The sequence below is a fragment of the Caretta caretta genome, chromosome 1 (assembly GCF_965140235.1).
Source record: "Caretta caretta isolate rCarCar2 chromosome 1, rCarCar1.hap1, whole genome shotgun sequence".
NCBI classification, from domain to species: domain Eukaryota; kingdom Metazoa; phylum Chordata; order Testudines; family Cheloniidae; genus Caretta; species Caretta caretta.
The window spans coordinates 17,339,126-17,352,718 of NC_134206.1; the positions used below are offsets into that span (position 1 = coordinate 17,339,126).

Sequence of the window (13,593 nt, forward strand, 5' to 3'; positions counted from 1 at the left end):
ATTACTTCAACTACTACCCTGCCAATTGCAAGTGGAGTTTTTCATGTGGCCACTAAAGATCAAAAATAGCTTGTGGTTTTTGTGCTCTATTTATCTCATACAACAGCACCTGGGATTTTTCAGTAACGTTCTGGGTTTTTTGCATACAGTTTAAGGATTTCATATTAAAAATTGTTGATGAGCAGCAAGTTAATCCATTTTCTGCAATAATGAAAGGTATGAAAGAGTCAACTCTGGCTGCAACTAAAGAAGTCGGAGGATAAACTTTAACAGATACTGTTTGTAGACCAAGCTATAGACTTACCATTGGTAGGCATCTGCAAGTCCTAATCTGTGGAATAAACAAACTCTTGTCAATAAATCAGCAGAGCAGATCCGTATCAGCTGTGTGATCTGTTAACAGTTTGGTGCATGGAAATACACAGAGAAAGAAAAGGGAAGATATTACTAATTAATAGGGCTGTCAAGTGATTAAAAAAATTAATTGTGATTAATCACGCTGTTAAATAACAATAGAATACCATTTACTTTAAATATTTTTGGATGTTTACTACATTTTCAAACACATTAATTTCAACTACAGCACAGAATACAAAGTGTACAGTGCTCAGTTTATTTATTACAAATATTTGCACTGTAAAAAACAATTGTATTTTGCAATTCACCTCATACAAGTACTGTAGTGCAATCTCTTTATCATGAAAGTTGAACTTACAAATGTAGAATTATGTAAAAAAATAAAACCACCTGCATTCAAAAATAAAACAACGTAAAACTTCAGAGTCTGCAAGGCCACTCAGTCCTACTTCTTGTTCAGCCAATCACTAAGACAAACAAGGTTGCTTACAATTTATAGGAGTTAATGCTGCCTGCTTCTTGTTTACAATGTCACCTGAAAGTGAGAACAGGCATTCGCATGGCCCTGTTCATAGATTCATAGATATTTAGGTCAGAAGGGACCATTATGATCATCTAGTCTGACCTCCTGCACAACACAGGCCACAGAATTTCACCCACTACTCCTGCAAAAAACCTTACACCTATATCTGTGCTATTGAAGTCCTCAAATCATAGTTTAAAGACTTCAAGGAGCAGAGAATCCTCCAGCAAGTGACCCGTGCCCCATGCTACAGAGGAAGGTGAAAAACCTCCACGGCCTCTTCCAATCTGCCCTGGAGGAAAATTCCTTCCCGACCCCAATATGGCGATCAGCTAAACCCTGAGCATATGGGCAAGATTCATCAGCCAGATACTACAGAAAATTCTTTCCTTGGTAACTCAGATCCCACCCCATCTAATATCCCAGCACAGGCATTTGGCCTATTTACCATGAATATTTAATTACCAAAACCATGTTATCCCATCATACCATCTCCTCCATAAACTTATCGAGTTTAATCTTAAAGCCAGATAGATCTTTTGCCCCCACTGCTTCCCTTGGAAGGCTATTCCAAAACTTCACTCCTCTGATGGTTAGAAACCGTCGTCTAATTTTTACTCTAAATTTCCTGGTGGCCAATTTATATCCATTTGTTCTTGTGTCCACATTGGTACTGAGCTTAAATAATTCCTCTCCCTCTCCTGTATTTATCCTTCTGATATATTTATAGAGAGCAATCATATCTCCCTTCAACCTTCTTTTAGTTAGGCTAAACAAGCCAAGCTCCTTGAGTCTCCTTTCATAAGACAAGTTTTCCATTCCTCGGATCATCCTAGTAGCCCTTCTCTGTACCTGTTCCAGTTTGAATTCATCCTTCTTGAACATGGGAGACCAGAACTGCACATGGTATTCCAGGTGAGGTCTCACCAGTGCCTTGTATAACGGTACTAGAACCTCCTTATCCCTACTGGAAACACCTCTCCTGATGCATCCCTAGACCACATTAGCTTTTTTCACGGCCATATCACATTGGCAGCTCACAGTCATCCTATGATCAACCAATACTCCAAGGTCCTTCTCCTCCTCCGTTACTTCTAATTGATGTGTCCCTAGCTTATAACTAAAATTCTTGTTATTAATTCCTAAATGCATGACCTTACACTTCTCACTATTAAATTTCAGCCTATTACTATTACTCCAGTTTACAAGGTCATCCAAATCCTCCTGTAGGATATCCCTGTCCTTCTCTAAATTGGCAATACCTCCCAGCTTTGTATCATCCGCAAACTGTATTAGCACACTCCCACTTTTTGTGCCGAGGTCAGTAATAAAAAGATTAAATAAGATTGATCCCAAAACCGATCCTTAAGGAACTCCACTGGTAACCTCCCTCCAGCCTGACAGTTCACCTTTCAGTAGGACTCATTGTAGTCTCTCCTTTAACCAATTCCTTATCCACCTTTCAATTTTCCTATTAACCCCCATCTTATCTAATTTAACTAATAAGTCCCCATGTGGCACGGTATCAAATGCCTTACTGAAATCTAGGTAAATTCGATCCACTGTGTTTCCTTTGTCTAAAAAATCTGTTACTTTCTCAAAGAAGGAGATCAGGTTGGTTTGGCACGATCTACCTTTTGTAAAACCATGTTGTATTTTGTCCCATTTACCATTGACTTCAATGTCCTTAACTACTTTCTCCTTCAAAATTTTTTCCAAGACCTTGCATACTACAGATGTCAAACTAACAGGCCTATAATTACCCGGATCACTTTTTTTCCCTTTCTTAAAAATAGGAACTATGTTAGCAATTCTCCAATCATACGGTACAACCCCCGAGTTTACAAATTCATTAAAAATTCTTGCTAATGGGCTTGTAATTTCATGTGCCAATTCCTTTAATATTCTTGGATGAAGATTATCTGGGCCCCCCGATTTAGTCCCATTAAGCTGTTTGAGTTTCGTTTCTACCTCAAATATGGTAATGTCTACCTCCATATCCTCATTCCCATTTATCATGCCACCATTATCCCTAAGATCCTCTTTAGTCTTATTAAAGACTTAAGCAAAGTATTTGTTTACATATTGGGCCATGCCTAGATTATCCTTGACCTCCACTCCATCCTCAGTGTTTAGCGGTCCCACTTCTTCTTTCTTTGTTTTCTTCTTATTTATATGGCTTTAGAACCTTTTACTATTGGTTTTAATTCCCTTTGCAAGGTCCAACTCTACTTGACTTTTAGCTTGTCTCACTTTATCCCTACATGTTCTGACCTCAATAAGGTAGCTTTCCTTGCTGATCCCTCCCTTCTTCCACTCCTTGTATGCTTTCTGCTTTTTCTTCTGTTGTAGCTGGTGTTGCAAGATATTTAGTTACCAGGTGTGCTAAAGATTCATATGTCCCTTCATGTTTCAACCACCATTCCAGAGAACATGCTTCCATGCTGATGACAGGTTCTGTTTGATAATGATCCAATGCAGTGCGGACTGACACATGTTCATTTTCATCATCTGAATCAGATGCCACCAGTTTTTCTTTTTTGGTGGTTTGGGTTCTGTAGTTTCTGCATCAATGTTTTGCTCTTTTTAGACTACTAAAAGCATGCTCCACATCTTGCCTCTCTCAGATTTTGGATGGCACTTCAGATTCTTAAATCTTGAGTCGAGTGCTGTAGCTATTTTTAGAAATCTCACATCGGTACTTTCTTTGCGTTTTGTCAAACCTGCTGTCAAAGTGTTCTTAAAACAACATGTGCTGGGTCATCATCTGAGACTGCTATGACATGAAATATATGGCAGAATGCAGGTAAAACAGAGCAGGAGACATACAATTCTCCCCACAAGGAGTACAGTCACAAATTTAATTGACAATTTTTTTTTTTTTAAACGAGCATCATCAGCATGGAAGCATGTCCTCTGGAATGGTGGCCAAAGCATGGAAGAGGCATACGAATGTTTAGCATATCTGGCATTTAAATACCTTGCAATGCGGGCTACAACAGTGCCATGCGAACGCCAGTTTTCACTTTTAGGTGACATTGTAAATAAGCAGGCAGCAGTATCTCCCATCAATGTAAACAAACTTGTTTGTCTTAGCGATTAGCAGAATAAGAAGTAGGACTGAGTGGACTTGTAGGCTCTGAAGTTTTACACAGTTTTGTTTTTGAGTGCAGTTATGCAACCAAAAAAAAATCTGTATGTCTAAGTTACACTTTCAAGATAAAGAGATTGCATTTCTGAACTTGTATGAGCTGAACTGAAAAATACTATTTTTTGTTTATCATTTTTACAGTGCAAATATTTGTAATAAAAAATAATATAAAGTGAGCACTGTGCACTTTGTATTCTGTGTTGTAACTGAAATCAATATTGAAAAGGTAGAAAAACACATCCAAAAATATTTAATAAATTTCAATTAGTATTCTATTGTTATAAGTGTGATTAATTGTGATAACTTTTTTTAATCGCGATTCATTTTTTTGAGTTAATCGCGAGAATTAACTGGGATTAATTGACAGCCCTACTAATTAATACAAAAAGGGGAAGAGAGGAAAGAAGCATAATCAATAGCAGAGGTTTCTGAAATACAAAATGGTTCTTTTTTGGTGGTGTTGAACAATGCTCTTCCTAAACGTATTGTACCAATTCTAACGCAGTAAGGTCCCAATCCTGCAAAGACCTGTGCACACGCTTAACTTTACACATATGAATTGTCCTATTGACTTCAACTGGGATACTCAAGTGAATGAAGTTAAGCATGCGTGCAAGTCTTTGCAGGATCGGGGCCATAGTTTCTTTATACAGTTGTATTATAAAATCCAACTCTCTCTTAGTTACAATAGCTCTTCAGGGCTAAACATGAGTTAAGACCAATGAAAATTCCTTTACTCAGCAGATCAAGTCAGCAGATCTGACCCTGAATACTCAAAAGGAAGAGATCCCAGAGTAAGATGATGCCGTTTTCACATAGTTGCTGGACTTTAAGCCCATTGAAGTTATACATTTCATTGATTTATACACCTCTGTTGTATGGGCTCTTACTCCTCAGCATTCCAAATTACACAGTTCTGGTTTTAATCTCTCCCCACCCAGATCCTGTACCTCTACAGAATGTCAGTGCCCTTCTTTGGTTCATTATGCTGAAGTAGGCTTCACTGTACTTCATTAACTAGACATGTTTCAGCTGAATAGGTGACTGCTCTAAGTACTAAATGCATTTGCCAAATGTAACTAATGTTACACTGGGATTTCCAAAATCCTCCAAAAATGCCTTCTGTATGTGACTGGCCCAAAGGGGCAGGGCTGAACTCTGTGAAGGATCCATTGAAAATGGAGATTGGATCTGAGTTTAACCCTGTGAAGAGGATTTCCCCCCTAAAGAATCACAGGACTGCACCCTCAATGCCAGCTTTGATAATTGGAGACAGTGCTGCTTCCGGATGACTTCAAAGCACCTTGAAATCACACAGACTGCTACAGACCAGGGGAGTGGGGTGGGGTGGGGTGGAGTCAAAGAGCAGAGATCTGTGACAAACTAACATGGGTTCCACTTCCTAATTAACTTATCAACATCTCTTAGCACAGAACAACACTTTCTGAAATGACAGCACTGAGGTTGCATCTACATTAGCAAAGCTCATAGCTGTAATTCACTGCAGCATGATTCCTTAGGGTTAGACAACACTGTGGCCACGTCTACACTACCCGCCGGATCGGCAGGTAGTGATCAATCTATTGGGGATTGATTTATCGCGTCTAGTGTAGACATGATAAATCGATCCCTGATCGCTCTGCTGTCGACTCTGGAACTCCACCAGAGCGAGAGGCGGAAGCGGAGTCGACGGGGGAGCGGCGGCCGTCGATCCCGCGCCGCGAGGACACGAAGTAAGTGATTTTAAGTCGATCTAAGATACATCGACTTCAGTTACGCTATTCTCGTAGCTGAAGTTGCGTATCTTAGATCGATCCCCCCCTGCAGTGTAGATCAGGCCGTAGTCAAAGAGACCCACGCCCCATCTACACTACAGCTTCCACCTTTGCTACCACTGGTGGCGAATTACCATGTTGGTGAGTGGGGACAAGGCCTAAGGAGGGAGTCCATGTGCCAGACACAATTACTAGAGCTGTCGATTACTCGTAGTTAACTCATGAGATTAACTCAAAAAAATTAATTGCGACTAAAAAAATTAATAATGATTAATCGCAATTTTAATTGCACTGTTAAACAATGGAATACCAATTGAAATTTATTAAATATTTTGGATGTTTTTCTACATTTTCACACATACTGTATTGTAACTGAAATCAAAATGTATATTATTTTTGTTTATCATTTTTACAGTGCAATATTTGTAAACAAAAGATATAGTATTTTTCAATTCACCTCAGACAAGTACTGCAGTGCAATTTCTTCGTTGTGAAAGTGCAACTTACAAATGTAGATTTTTTTTTTTGTTATATCACTGCACTCAAAAACAGAACAGCGTAAAAATACAGAGCCTACAAGTCCACTCAGTCCTACTTCTTGTTTAGCCAGTCGCTAAGACAAACAAGTTTGTTTACACTTACAGGAGATAATGCTGCACGCTTCTTATTTACAATGTCACCAGAAAGTGAGAACAGGCATTTGCATGGCACTTTTGTAGCTAGCTTTGCAAGGTATTTACGTGCCAGATATGCTAAACATTCGTATTCCCCTTCATGCTTCAGCCACCATTCCAGAGGACATGCTTCCATACTGATGCCACTTGTTAAAAAAATTATGCATTAATTAAATTTGTGACTGAACTCCTTGGGGGAGAAGTGTATGTCCCCTGCTCTGTTTTATCCACATTCTTGCCATATAGTTCATGTTATAGCAGTCTTGGATTATGACCCAGCACACGTGGTTCATTTTAAGAACACTTTCACTGCAGATTTCACAAAATGCAAAGAAGGTACTAACGTGAGATTTCTAAAGATAGCTACAGCACTCGACCCAAGGTTTAAGAACAGAAGTGCCTTCCAAAATCTGAAAGGGATGCTTTCAGAAGTCTTAAAAGAGCAACACTCCGATGCGGAAACTACAGAACCCGAACCACCAAAAAAGAAAATCAATCTTCTGCTAGTGGCAGCTGACTCAGATAATGAAAAGGAACATGCATCAGTCCACACTGCTTTGGATTGTTATCAAATAGAACCCGTCATCAGCAAGGACGCATGTCCCCTGGAATCGTGGTTGAAGCATGAAGGGACATATGAACCTTTAGCGCATCTGGCATGTAAATATCTTGCGATGCCGGCTGCAACAGTGCCATGAGAATGCCTGTTCTCACTTTCAGGTGACATTGTAAACAAGAAGCGGGCAGCATTCTCCCCTGCAAATGTAAATAAGCCTGTTGGTCTGAGCGATTGGCTGAACAAGAAATAGTACTGAATGGACTTGCAGGCTCTAAAATTTTACATTGCTTTATTTTTGAATGCAGATTTTTTTGTACACAATTCTAAATTTGTAAGTTCAACTTTCATGGTAAAGAGATTGCACTACAGTACTTGTATTGGGGGGGAATTGAAAAATACTATTTCTTTTGGGGTTTTTTTTAAGAGTGCAAATACTTGTCATCAAAAATAAATATTAGGTGAGCACTACACTTTGTATTCTGTGTTGTAACTGAAATCAATATATTTTAAAAGGTAGAAAACATCCAAAAATATTTAAATAAATGGTATTCTATTCCTGTTTAACAGTGCGATTAATCACTCGACGGCCCTAATGGTTACAGATCGCTTCCTTGGAGCCCGTGTGATAGGAGAGGTTCTTTCGGAGTAGCATGCAACATTCTTCTGTGGTGAGATGATACAAAGAGGCACTTTGCATGTTTACCCCAGGAGCAAGTCATCATTTGGGGATACAGCTATATTTTGCTTAATAGATAAACAGCTGATTAACAGATACTTCAAAGCCAATAAACATAATGGAACATTTACTGTCTGCACATCTACTCCTTCTCCCACCAAACTCCAGTGGCCTCTGACACTCTCCCTCGCCAGACTGTTCTTCCCCTACTGCTGGTAATCAGCCATAAGTTTTCGCCATACCTCGCTAAGCGTGATTGAAGAAAATGTGGTCGCTCCTCTCTCAGGCTGCCGCCACATAACTCCCCTATTCCTGGTACCAGAAGATCAACGGCTGCCACCTTGGGGGAAAAAGAACCATAAACTGAGCCATGCCATTTACCTGTGCAGTCCAACAGTAATCCTAGGGCTGCTAGGAGGAGAAATTCATTCCTGTTTGTGAGGGGCTCCGATACTATTGAGATGGACCCTGTGCAAGTACCTAGACAGTGATCTAATCTATTGGCAGCTGTACATCGTAGTGACTAGCACAAGATAACAGATGGCATAGCTTATATGGTGTACAACAGATCAGGAATTCTAGGGTACGTCTACCCTGGAGCTATGGTGTAATTTCCAGATCAAGACCACATAGCCGCACTAATTCTAATCAAGCTAGCGTGCTAAAAAATAAAAGGGTAGCTATGGCAGTGCAAGCAGCTAGCAACCCTGAGTACAATCCTGTCTGAAACCATGTGGTAGAGGTGGCTACACTTCTATGCATGCTAACTTGATCAAAGCCAGACAGGGTATGTCTCCTGTAGCTGGAAGTTACACCTTCCACAGAAGACATATTCTGGCTGGTCATCGGATGCAGGGATTGAACCCAGAACCTCTGGATAGAAAAGCAGGAGCCTCTACTGCCTGAGCTAAAAAACCCAGCTGTGTGAGTCAAAGACTGTAGCAGACTCATGAACTCTTGTTTCTAGAGGGGGACAAAGAAGCACACTGAGGAAACATGGGCTTCTACAGAGGTCCTCACAGACCCTTTCCCAAATGCTGCTCCCTCTTGTCAGGTGGGGAGGGCTCTCCCATCCAGTCACTACAACTGCGACTCAAGCTTCCTCTGTTGAGTCTAGGATACCACTTATGTAAATATATACACACTCCAGAAGAGCTTCTCCAGCCATGATTGTTTATAGCAGCAGCAAATGTTTCATTTCGTTACCTCGGACTTGCAGAATGCATGTTGCAGAGGGGCAGGGTCACTAAATGCAGCAGCCATCTGCCAGTGAGGGTAAAAAATACCAGACTGATAACCAAAATCAAATCGAAGTAGGCCCCTTTCGTTCTGAAATAAAAGTGTCCACACCGAAATAACAAACAGTGTGAAATGAAACAGATTCATTTATTTTGGGGTAAGTCTGTGTGTGGCCAAGCCCCAAGGGGTATGAAGAACCCAAGAACAAGCTGTGGGGAGGCAGGCAAACGCAATTATGCCTCGACTGTCCAAGGCACAGAGGAATTCCTCCAGACGGAGTGCCTGGAGTCACACAGCACAGGGACCCCATGCTCAAAGCAGAACCCAGAAGGAGTTTACTTCCTGTCCCCATCTGCTGGTAGGAGGATAAAATACTCACAGACTGGGCTGGGAAGGCAGGAGAACAATGCCAATGAATATTATGTGCATTGGTTGTCATTAAAGAGACTCCTCTTAAAAAAACTTGCTACCTTATTTTATGTTTGAACTTCCCTTAAAAAGAAACTGGCTACAGCAAACCTAACTGGCTGCCTTCCAAAGACCTAGGCTGTCCATTCTTCTCTTGACTGACTGGATTCTCTCCTGTTTTGGATCTCTCTCTAAAGGAAGGAAAGGATCTGGACTGGGGCTTAACTGTTGCAATTGATTGATGTATCTTATCTCCTGCTTCCTGACTGGAGACCAGAACAATGATAATCTATTGCTAGGTAGGATGAGGGAGGACAGGGCGTGTGACCAAAAAGTATGGAGATGCACACACACGGACTTACTGTGCGTTGAGGTCCATCTTCATTGTCCCGCATGTAGAAAGGTTTGAGATCATATGGGTAATTAACTACAAACACAGGAACCTCGCCGCAGTGCTTCACCAGGTATTTCTCATGTTCAGTTTGGAGATCGCTGCCCCACTGTAAAGACAACAACATGGAGAGCAAGGGAAGTTGGACCCTGCGTAGTGCAGTGCATACACTTTAGAAGACACAGTAAGACCCCATACAGTGGAGATGCACCGTTTTCAAAGGCTGGATACTAGGAAGGGCTCCGCCTCTCACAGGGTCTGTCTGACCTCCTGCATAACATGGGCCAGAGACTCCCACCCAGGAATCCCTGCATCTCTCCCAATAACTTGTGCTTGAAGTAGAGCAGATTGTTATGTTGTCTAAGTGAACAGACTATCTGGACAAAGGTTCCACCTGCCCCCCAACAAACCAGGTCAATTTTTAGCAACCAGCTAAAGTGAATTTATCTAACCACTGCTTGTATCCATCCTGTTCCCTGTCTCTTCCCTCCCTTCCCAGATGCGCTCTGGTGCATGCCACACCATCTCTGCAGCCTCTCGCTTAGGAAAACCAATGCCCCCTGGAAGAGACCATCAGGTGTATCCGTATCAATTGTGGCAGGAGTGTGAGCCATGAATGATTTGTTGCAGGGGAACTGCTAGTGTAACTGACAGCTGTATCCGGATAGAGGATTTACAACTCTTTATTAATTTATTCGTACAAAAATGGGCTCAGAGTTTATCTGTTGATCTTAGGCTATCTGCGCTGAAGGTGGGCCCAGCCAGACTTATCCTCAAAGCAGTGGACTGAGGACTGTTAAGACTAATGACTATGTATGCGAGATTAGAAGTAGGTGCTCAAGTGAGGACTTTGCCTACTGTGGCATCTGTTAGAAGCAGGGATGAAGTAGGAGTTTTAGGAACACTGTAATTTGTAAACGGCTTTCTCCTTGGCTACAGTAGTCTTTTAGAAGAACAAAGGACTCCCTTTACCTATCTCCGCAATACAGCGTTTTGACTCAGTTTTACTTCATTATTCCTAGTTAAACCCTTGGTACGACCGAAATTCCTCTCGCCTATTAGGTGTTCCTGAAGTATACACAGTGCACTAGGCACTGTCCATGCACACAGGCAGGGACAGCACCTTCTGCAAAGGGCTTACAATCTAATGGTATTGTGCTACTTCTCTTAAGCCATTGCTTAGCTTCACTATGCACACTTCACTCTTGTAACAACTTGTTTCCTAAATTATTCCATGCTTCATCTTCTAAACTACTGTGGTTACACTGGATTATGGCTGGTTTGCAACCGTGCAATAACACAAAAGGACTAACATGTACTGAGTGAACTAACAACTCTGTTGCAACATAAGAAAGAGAAGTGAGGCTTCCCCAGGATTTAGAAATGGAGAGAATTGTGCAGACCCACACCACAGAAGCAGGAACCAGGCATTGGCTCTCTCACAGCCAGGGTACCCACTGACCTTTGGTTGGAAAGTGAACGTCTGAGGAGCTCGCTTTAAAATTTCCACTGCTTCAGTATAGGAAATTCTGTAACAGAAAAAAACTAAGCATTTGACATTGCAAATGTGAGTACCAAGAGGGTCCCTTCCTAAGTATTGCACTGGAAAACGAAAGGGACAGTGCAGCCATGCCACCTTAGGTTGTGATCTCAGATTTCTCAAGCTAAGCAAGGTCAACTCTTATGTACCTTGGATGGAAACCTCTTTCCTAAAGGAACCCTAGAATATCAAAGGAAGAGCTCCTGGTAACTTAGTAGATGGCAGGTTTCTCACTGAGTCAGTCATTCATTGAACCTAGGTCCCAGCTTGGTGCTGCTTATTGCTTTACCACACGATGCCTTAACAATGAGCATCTGGAGAGATCAAAGATTACATGATACTCTTCTCAAGAGGTGGTGGTGTTGGGTTGGGGCTTAGTCCCAGTGGCCCAGGCAAATTCCAGTTTGGAGGATTATGTTCTGCTTGCCTTCATTTCATATGATGCTTCTTTTATATTGTTACAACACACTGTTAAACAGACTTCATGTTCCACCCTAGAGGTGGCTGCATATCATCTAGGAGTGAAGTGATTCCGTTAGAATCTAGTTTGTATAAGGGGCTCTTCAGGATGAAAGGAACTCCCAACAGCATAGCATCAAACATGTGCTCCACATAGTACTCTACAAGAGGACAGATCATGCCATAAAGCGCTTACATTAATAGAAGGGTTACGATTGTCACAATGTAAAATGCCAGACTTATTTTCATCAACATGTCCATGTCCTCAAAAAGGCAATTCTGGCACCAGATTCTCCACCGCTGTAAATCAATAGAGCAACTGGCAGAGAAAATTGGCATAACAGAGTGGAGAATCTGTCCCAGTGTCTCCTTTGCAACCTGCAAAATGTGACTGGAAATCAAAACCAAACCAAGCAGGCGGCGTGATGGATTTTCCACATACTAGGCTGTAACAACATAAACAAGCCATCACTGGGAAAACTAAATTAGCCTGGTAACAATAATCAAATCTCTGTGTATCACTGGCTAAATCCAGTTCTAGACCAAGCTCCCTAAGGAAGATCCACAAGGATTCAATAACACATTAAAGCTTTCTGAAACAAACAGTTAGTGAGGAATACGCTGTTCCATGTGCTTGGGTTATGTGATTCCATAATAACTTGGCTGGAATCTCACCTACTTTTGCTACCTGAAGCCTTTTGAAGTGGCCCATAGCTCAAATGTGACTCATGTTCTCAGACACACATACACACACACACACAGAGACATACACACACATTGCACTTCTCAGCAATGTTTTGTGGTGCTTGTGCAGATGAAAAATAACAACATTGAAAGTTATAGATCACAAATCCATTGTCATCAAGCATGGATGTGGCAGGCTAGCTTAAGTGCAACACCCGGGAGAGTTGTGGTCAGGTGGCCTGGTATGGCTTGGCAGAATGAATGGACAGCCACCAGAAGTCAAGGGCTCAGATGAGAGTGAAGCAAAAAGGAGATGCTTGGAGGCCCAGAATGGGGACTGAAGTCCTCTCTTAACTAAAAGCAGTCAAGGGCTATAGAGCTAATAGAGGACAGCAGGGATTTCGAGGAAAGAGGAGCATCTCACCGCCTAAAGGGGCATGGCTACAGCCTATGAACTACTATGTATTTTGCAGTAGCACCCAGAGTGGGGGTAAGCACTGCACAGCCATACACCCCATCAGGAAGACAGTCCCTGTGCCAAAGCGTCTGGGAAGACAAAAACAAAGGGGAGGAGAAACAGATGCAACACACAAGCAAAATGGTCAGGGAGACAGTAACCATTCCTGGGGCAAACAGAACAGCTTAAATACAGGTAGGGAATTGTGATTAGTGCCTTTAAAAGACATTGTGCAGAATTAATAGTCAGTGGTATGACAAGAGGATGGGGGAAAATAACTATCGAGGAGCTCGACCAACAGCAGCACATCGTATGTCAGCAATCAAAAATAGTACTCACGTTATGAATTTGTTCTTCAGCATCTGTTCTAACCTGCCCTTGGTTAAAACAAAAGACAAAAAAAAATGTAAACCTACTCTTAATGGGTAACACAAGAGAACTCTGCTAAATTCAGGCCTACGCACTACCAAGAGTGTTTGCAAGATATAGGGGGATTGCAGTTTTTCTCTCATGTTTATTACCTTTTGGGCAGGAGATACATATTTATGAAAAAGCTCAACATCTTGAGGACATTTGGAGAGCACAATGCTTGTCGCGGTCTTGAAAAGATCCTCCATAACCTAACAGGGAAAACACAGAAGAGCATGAAAACTGAGACCACCTATATATCCTAGGCTAGACATAAAACGTGTCACATGCA

The 13,593-nt window shown here is 41.6% G+C and overlaps 1 protein-coding gene across 6 annotated transcripts in view; it reads right to left on the bottom strand.

Moving 5' to 3' along the window:
* Window positions 1-13,593, bottom strand: part of NARS2 (asparaginyl-tRNA synthetase 2, mitochondrial) — a 90,983-nt gene that overhangs the window by 21,663 nt on the left and 55,727 nt on the right. For all 6 annotated transcript variants that reach the window (XR_012667523.1, XR_012667522.1, XM_075126304.1 and 3 more), the window contains 6 exons: window positions 13,415-13,513; window positions 13,233-13,270; window positions 11,216-11,282; window positions 9,725-9,862; window positions 7,958-8,055; window positions 305-331 (listed from right to left, as the gene is read on the bottom strand). Coding sequence is in view for 4 of the 6 variants with exons in the window: in XM_075126304.1 (XP_074982405.1) it covers window positions 305-331; window positions 7,958-8,055; window positions 9,725-9,862; window positions 11,216-11,282; window positions 13,233-13,270; window positions 13,415-13,513 (467 nt within the window). In the remaining 2 variants the exon portion in view is untranslated. The remainder of the gene's footprint in view (window positions 1-304; window positions 332-7,957; window positions 8,056-9,724; window positions 9,863-11,215; window positions 11,283-13,232; window positions 13,271-13,414; window positions 13,514-13,593) is intronic.